The following is an 8123-nucleotide window of genomic DNA, read 5'->3' on the forward strand; positions in this document are numbered from 1 at the left end:
GAATCCAATCAATATTCTACATGTGTTATTTGAAGCTAACTTTTAAGCCAATGTGGTGTTGTGGCTTGACTATGACTCTGGGGACAAGGGTTTGAATCCTCACTCAGCCCTGAAAATGCATTGGGTGACCTTAGGCAAGACACACTCTCCCAGCCTCTCTATTGCAAAAAGCAAACCAGTGATAGATTTGCCTTAGAGTCGCCGTAAGTCAGAAACGACTTGATGGTGACTATCCTGGGCCTTCTTCCCATGAGGAGATTCAACATGAAAAGGAATCTCTGTGTTGCTTGCATTGCAAGATTGAAGATATACAGTAGGTATGGTCTGGTCTGGATTGTAAGAAGGCAGTTGCTAACCGGCTACAAAAGATGGGCAGGTAATGTGTTACTTTGAGTTGTTCTGCACGATGCTGCTTTCAAGTCAATTTTCTAGCCTTAATACAGAGACAAATAGGTAAGACTAGTGTGAATTGAACTGATGGCATCAAATTTGTTCACTCTTGCCAACATGTAATAGAAACCCAGTTAAAAGCAAGGATTTGGGCTGGGAAAAGCACATGAGGAAAGCAGAAGGCACATCTACAACATCCATGCTAGAACTGGATTTAGTTATAGCCCTCCCCAAGAGTTCTTTTCGGTACCAACAATAACACAATACAGCGGGCCCTTGTTATTCCCTGGGGTTTTCTTCCAGGACCGTTGCACCCCATGGATGCCAAAATCTGTGGATGCTCAAGTCCCATTAAATACAATGGCATAGTAAAATGGTGTCCTTTGTATAAAACAGAAAAATCAAGGTGTGCTATTTGGAATTTATATTTCTTTTTCAGTCTTTTCAAGCCCCGAATGCTTGAATCCATGGATAGATACACAGGGCCGAATGTACTGCTATAAAATGAATTTTATTGGTGGCATATAATGCTGATGGTACACAACAGAGAACTATTCCAGCCTTTTTGTGATGGACTCTGGTATACCAGCACAGCAAATAGTACAGTTGGGGATTTTGTGGGTTTTTTGGGCTATGTGGCCATGTCCTAGAAGAGTTTGTTCCTGACATCAGGAACAAACTCTTCTAGGACATGGCCACATAGCTTGAAAGACCCACAAAAAACTATGGATGCCAGCCATAAAAGCCTTTGGCTTCCCATTCTGTCTTAATCCATTCCTGTCTGTGATGGTTGCTTGCCATTTGCTGAGACCCGAGAATCAGTTATCCTTCATATTTGGAAAACAAATGGTTTAGAGTAACACCTTGAAACCCTGGGCTTTTTGTATTCTGAGCTTTTTTGTATACTTGAATCTATTTTCTTAGATGCATTTATTATTATTATTATTATTATTATTATTATTATTATGTAGAGAGGTCTTGTAGCACCTCTGAGACTCACTGAAAGAAATTGGCAGCATGAGCTTTCCTAGACTTCAGTCTGCTTCCATCTGACCTCAGATATATTTATTATTATTATTGTTATTATTATTATTTAGAGAGACCTTGTAGCCCCTTTGAGACTATCTAAAGAAAGAAATTGGCAGGATGAGCTTTTATAGACTCAAATCTACTTCCTCAGATGCATTTATTATTATTATTATTATTATTATTATTACTATTATGTAAAAAGAGGTTGTAGCTCCTTTGAGACTATCTAAAGAAAGAAGTTGGCAGCATGAGCTTCCCTAGACTTAAGTCCACTTCCTCAGATGTATATTATTATTATTATTATTATTATTATTATTATTATTATTTGGAGAGACCTTCTAGCCCTTTTGAGACTATGTAAAGAAGTTGGCAGCATGAGCTTCTTTCCTGGCCTTAAGTCCACTTCCTCAGATGCATTTGGTATTATTGTTATTATTATTATTACTATTATTATTATTTAGAGATGAAGCAGACCTTTGAGACTAACTAAAGAAAGAACTGGGCAGCATGAGTATTCATAGACTCAAGTCTCTTTCCTCAGGTGCATTTGGACTATTATTATTCCTCATTAGCTAAGCTTAACCCTTTTTGATTCCAACGGTTTTTGATCAATAGCCTTTCAGCATTTTAAACAGCGCCCTCTTCTGGTGTTTGGAGAGCAGTGATTTGGAGAGCAGTGGTATCGCCCGCATCTCCCTCTCCCCCCCCCCGCGCTTTAGGGCATCACTTGGTACGGTCCAGCACTGCCTTGACGCTTCTAACCCTGAAACCACGCCTCTCTTAGGTTTCCCTCACAAGCCCCGCCCACGAGAGGGACTTCCCCTCCCTGCAGCGGCGCATGCGCAACGAACAAGATGGCGCCGGTGGGGTTATTGCTGGCCGGGGCGAGGGTCTCTCGGCCTTTGTGGCCTCCTGCGCGCGCCCTGAGTGCGCATGCGCGCGGGAGCTGGGCCTGGTACGAGGCCTTGGCGTCGTCGGCGCCCGTCGCCTGCGTCGAGTCCGGTTTGGTGGCGCTGCAGGCCGCCTCGGGGCTCCCTTGGTGGGCCTCCGTGGTGGCTGCCAGCGCCTTCCTCCGCACCGGGCTCACCCTCCCTTTGGCCACACTCCAGAGCCGAGTCCTGGCCAAGGTGGGTCCTGCGTCCACACTGGGGAAATAAACCGGTTTGGAAGCGCTTTAACTCTTTATGTGGCTCCTTGCTGTGGAATTCTGGGAGTTGGAGTTTGTTGTGGGGCCCTGGGCCCCACAACAAACTCCAACTCCCAGAATTCCACAGCAAGGAGCCAGACAAAGAGTTAAAGCGCTTCCAAACCGGGTTTCGTGCCTCCCTCCCTTCACACTTCTCTCTAGTAAACCATAGCCCTATTTCCCCACCATCACATTACTAATACTTTACTATATTGCTACTCAGGGTTGTGACTACAATGTCTTGTCTTTTCAGCTAGCTGGAAAACCTGCAGCCTGAAATCCAAAGCCTAGCCAAGCGCCTTCGCTATGAGGTTTCGGTGTGCGCCAAACAACGGGGCTGGTCTGAGAAATCAGCCCGGTAAGAGCATCATCTATTACTATTATTATTATTGTTATTATCACGGTATTTATACAAAACAGAAAGAAAAGGGGAAAGTCGTTTAGCCTCCTTCACCTTCCGCACTCAACAGGTTTAAATAACAACAATATCAACAACCTCATAGATCCATAGGATTAGTCGCCAGAATAGAAATCATAAGAAGAATGAAGGCTGGAGAAAGAAAAAGTAATCGCAAAAGCTTTCTATTGACCTCTAGATTCAAAATGTTCCCTTTTACTTATGCAAAGCTTGCCTAACATAATTGTTTCATATGTACATATTAGTGTTAGACGAAAGGTTTGCCGAAATGCATGCTTCACATCCGAAACTTACACTTCCGTCTTAAACATGATATTTAAGGCTGCTGCGATCCTGTGTAGTAAACGTTTGGGAAAGTTCCTTCTAAGCAGATGTGTATAGGATTTCATGAGGAATCTTTCGAATTGCCTTTTGCTTGTATTTTCAACCAGGTTACATTTCAAGAAGAACCTGAAAAGGATTATTTCGGAGTTGTATGTTCGAGACAACTGCCATCCTGTCAAGGCCAGTCTGCTTATATGGATACAGATTCCTCTGTGGGTCTTTGTTTCCATAGCTCTGAGGAACCTCAGTGTTGGGAGGGCAGCTTCTGAAGGTAATGGTTTTGAACTCGTGTTTCTCTAATCAACGTTGCGTTACAGAAGATCAGAGTCAAGATTTGTAGTGATGATCATAAACACTTATATGGGGAAAGTATTCAACACTAAAAGGTTACTGTTGCTCCCTTTAGTAGAATGAGAGCTGGCTGGTTATGAAACAAGCTTGCTCCTTCCTCAATATGGCATCCCTTTTAAGTATTTAAACAGGGCTATCATCAAGCAACGCAGAATACAGCAGCTAGTCCCTTGACCCATTTTGGTTGCTGGATGTACTTGAAGGGGTACATCAAAGATTCAACCAACTTGTCTTTGAAAGGCAGTTGCCAATCACTAGAATACGCTGGGATTGCCATTTACTACCTGGGCGCCTCCTGTCATCCCTTCCCATACACTAACACCAGTGACAGCATACTCCAGCACCTGGAGGCTGCCTGGGGTATGAATGTGCATGAAGTATACGCATATATGTAATCCCAAATCATGCACATGTATGTCACTACTGGAATTCCAGCCAATGAGCTTCAGATAACCTCTCCAGTACACAAACATTACAACAGCAGAGGAAAGGTTGACTGTGAAGATAACTTTTCTGCTGCTCCGGAGACTAGGACCTGGAACAATCAATGCAAGCTCCATAGAGTAATAGAATCATAGAGTTGGAAGAGACCACAAGGGCCATCCAGTCCAACCCCATTCTGCCATGCAGGAACTCTCAATCAAAGCATCCCTGACAGATGGCCATCCAGCCTCTGTTTAAAGACCTCTAAGGAAGGAGACTCCACCACACTCTGAGGGAGTGTGTTCCACTGTCAAACAGCCCTTACTGTCAGGAAGTTCCTCCTAATGTTCAGGTGGAATCTCTTTTCCTGCAGTTTGCATCCATTGTCCCACATTCTAGTCTCTGGAGCAGCAGAAAACAAACTTGCTCCCTCCTCAATATGACATCCCTTCAAATACTCCAGGAAAAGAGATTCCACCTCAACATTGGGAGGAACTTTCTGAGAGTAAGGGCTATTCGACAGAGAAACACAGTCCCTCGGAGTATAGTGGAGTCTCCCTCCCAGAGGTCTTCAAACAGAGGTTGGATGGCCATCTGTTGGGGATGCTTTGATTGAGATTTCCTGCATGGGAGGGGGTTGGACTCGATGGCCCTTGCGGTCTCTTCCAACTCTATGATTCTATGATGTTGTTGTGACAAAAAATTAAGACTGCACTAATTTAGAGTCCATTTGTAGAATCTTCACTGGTGTGATAAAACTTGGAAATCTTCCAGGTGTTTTTTTATCAGCATGTATTACTGCTGCAGTCTGCATTTTGCAGGTGTGGTGAAGGATTTAGCTCCAGTACCTGCAAATTTGAATCACTGTCAGTGAAGTCAAGGCTGTCAACCATTTCTCTAGGCTGCACCAGTTCATTTTCCTGCCCTGGATTCAGTGTGTATGATCAGCCTCACCTATGCTAAACAGTGTTCACACTCAATACAGGTAAAAGAATGTGTCATCTTATCCGCATGTGTGTGCTTTCTACAGGGATTTTCGTTCAGGAGCAACTTTCCACAGGTGGTACACTCTGGTTTACAGATCTCACTGTACCTGACCCAACTTGGATCATGCCGGTCACTCTTGGAGTCCTCAATCTGCTGATAGTGGAGGTATTTATAGATCAAACTATATCTGCTACAGGTCCTTTAATTGGCTTATAATTTATTACATTGCAAATAGCACAGCAGTTTCTAAGCAGACAGATGAAAGTGAACAGTTGTAGTCTCTATTCCTGCTTTTGAGGCATTCTGGTGAAAGCATTAAAATGCCCAAGAGACCTTTGGGAATTCTATGACTTTGCTTCTTCCAATAATTCCTGACAGAATGCTTCCAGGAACAGATTGTAAAGACTTGCTGATGCAGTTACAGGCGATGTACTGAATTGCCTCATAGGCACAATGCAAGTTGATAACTTTTTTGGTACAATTATCTGTCAGAGAGACAGAGAAACACCAGTTTTGGTCTGTGGCTTTTTCTAACCTAAATACTTTAATCCCAGCTCTCGCACATGTTAACTCTCGGCTAAAGATTCCAAGTATTTACAAACTCATTAACATGGACACTGGTGCAGATACATGCATGCAGAGAAGTGAACGTATAACTAATCAGTTTATTTGACCTAAACATTCCAGCTGCTGAATCTCAGATTTGCATTAAAATCACACCAGTCTGTTTCCTGTAGTTTTTTTAAAATGAAATTTATCTCTTCAGATTTTTGCTTTGCGAAAAACTGAACCATCCAGATTTCAGAAATATGCTACTAACTTCTTCCGTGGGGTGTCCATATTTATGATTCCAGTTGCTGCAACTGTACCTTCAGTAAGTATTTCAGAACAGTAATGCTAAAGTCTTTTGATTCTGTTGTGCACTAGGAAATGAATTGGAAATGAGCCCCTAGTTTTTTGTCTTGAGTCTGTAAATCCCTTTGTGAAATAGCTTGATTTTAAGACAGAATGCTGCATGCACAACAGTATTCTTCAGATGTGTGTATGTTGCACTATTTCCCTTTGAGGGGGTGCCACAGATCAGTGATACCACACATGCTTTGCATGCAGAAGGTTCACAGTTCATAGTGTGAAAGGATGTCTGCTTGATAGTGCTCATTGTCTGCTGGGAGATTTCTCATTTGCATTTGTTGAGTCTTTGTCTTACTATCTTTCAGGACTGGTAGCCAAACCTTGTTTACTTTAAGGGTTTCCTCTTCTGTTGAAATTGTCCAGGTGTTTGTGGATTTCAATGGTTTCCCTGTGCATTCTGACCTGATAGTTGTTGGCATGGTCCAGAACTTCAGTGTTTTCAAACTGTATTTTATGCCCAGGATGGTTTGTGGCGTGTTCTGCTACTGCTGATTTTTCTGGCTGGCCCAGTCTGCAGTGTCTCTCATGTTCCATGATTCTTGTTTGCACACTGCGTTTGGTGGTCCCTATATAGTCTTGTCCACAGCTGTATCGTATGCAGTAAACCCCTGCGGCTGTGAGAGGGTCTCTCTGGTCCTTGGCTGAGCGAAGCATTTGCTGGATTTTCTTTGTCGGTTTGTAAACCATTTGAAGGTTGTGCTTCCTCACCACTTTGCCTATTCTGTCTGTGACTCCTTTGATGTATGGTAAAAATACCTTCCCTTTGGGTGGCTGCTTGTCTTCACTTCTCTGGGTTTTCCTGGGCCTGGCAGCCCTTCTAATGTCTGAGCTGGAATAACCATTGGCCTGTAGAGCCTGGTCCAAGTGCTTCAGTTCATCTTCTAAGAAGTGGGGTTCACAAGATGCATTTTGTTATAGTATCTATGATCCAGAATCATATAGTCATTTGCCCCACCTAAACTGGGTGACAATAGATTATTGACCATCTCCTAAGCCTATTTTACATTACCAGAGTTGGTCTGAGAATAAAATGAAAGGAGGAGCCAGACTTGTATATCACCTTGACATCCTTTGGAAGATGAGGTAAAAGATAGTAAAATGTAAATAAATTCAGTTTTTCATTTTGAATATTCTTAATAAAGAATGGCAACACATGTTCACTTAGAAGCTGTTATGACTTTGTTTGAAAGTATTATTTCCTTCTTCTTTTATTGCAGTGCTTAGCTCTGTACTGGATATCATCAAGCTTCATGGGTCTCTCACACAATCTTCTGCTGCGCTCTCCTGCTTTCCGCAGACTGTGCCACATTCCTCGGACCAAATCTGATTCGGACACTCCTTACAGAGACATTGTTTCTACTTTCTGTGTAAAATATTTCTTCAAGTAAATTACTTAAATGTTGAGAAGATACCTGATACAGACTCAAGTGACTGAAATTTTGTGATGAAAGATTCATAGTCAATGAGGCATCTCTACTGAACTGTGACAACTGTGGCATTATATTTATTCTGATACTAAAGGAGCACAAACAACTAAGAGGTGTTGTAAGACCTCGTGTTGGGACTTCGACTTCTCTGTGTTACTCTTGAGGGAATTATGTCACTGACTAGCACACATCCCTATAAAATATATGCAGCTTCCAAAACCCTTTTGTGTAAACTTTGTTTGAGATTGCTGAAATCTTAGAAATTGTAATTGAAAAGGACCATACCATGTCCTTATGATTGCAATGAGAGCTTTAAATTTCTGATTGTTTTGTGTCATAAAAGATCAATAATATAATTTATTTATAGTCTGCCTCTCCCTGAAGGATTGAGGCAGGTAACAATAATAAAATATCACAATGACATTAAAGATAATTCCCTGCCCCCCCCAAATAAAAAACACAACAAAACATCATAAAATACAGTTTACGAAAATCAACCTAAAATTAACCCTCATTAAAATGAGGCATTGTGGGATGAGTAAAGCAACCACAGTTATGAGACAATGGGAGAGCCAGTCTTTCAATCTGGGAATGCCTGCCAGAAGAGATCCATCTTAAAAGCCTTCTTGAAGGCATCAAGAGTTGAAATGTGACGGATCTCCTCTGGCAGGTTGTG

The 8123-nt window shown here is 42.2% G+C and overlaps 1 protein-coding gene across 1 annotated transcript; it reads left to right on the forward strand.

Annotated features, from left to right (window-relative positions):
* The first annotated feature begins 2273 nt into the window (after positions 1 to 2273).
* On the forward strand, positions 2274 to 7687 carry LOC149309350 (cytochrome c oxidase assembly protein COX18, mitochondrial-like). Its single transcript, XM_089532275.1, has 6 exons — positions 2274 to 2546; positions 2863 to 2963; positions 3455 to 3618; positions 5152 to 5273; positions 5875 to 5982; positions 7238 to 7687. Exons 1-6 carry the CDS (start codon positions 2274 to 2276, stop codon positions 7406 to 7408), a joined length of 939 nt encoding a protein of 312 aa, XP_089388401.1. The 3' UTR covers positions 7409 to 7687.
* Positions 7688 to 8123: the final 436 nt, after the last annotated feature.

This window comes from Sceloporus occidentalis, unplaced genomic scaffold (genome assembly GCF_023333645.1).
Source record: "Sceloporus occidentalis isolate IW3139 unplaced genomic scaffold, rSceOcc1.0.p SCAF_7, whole genome shotgun sequence".
Taxonomy (NCBI): Eukaryota; Metazoa; Chordata; class Lepidosauria; order Squamata; family Phrynosomatidae; genus Sceloporus; species Sceloporus occidentalis.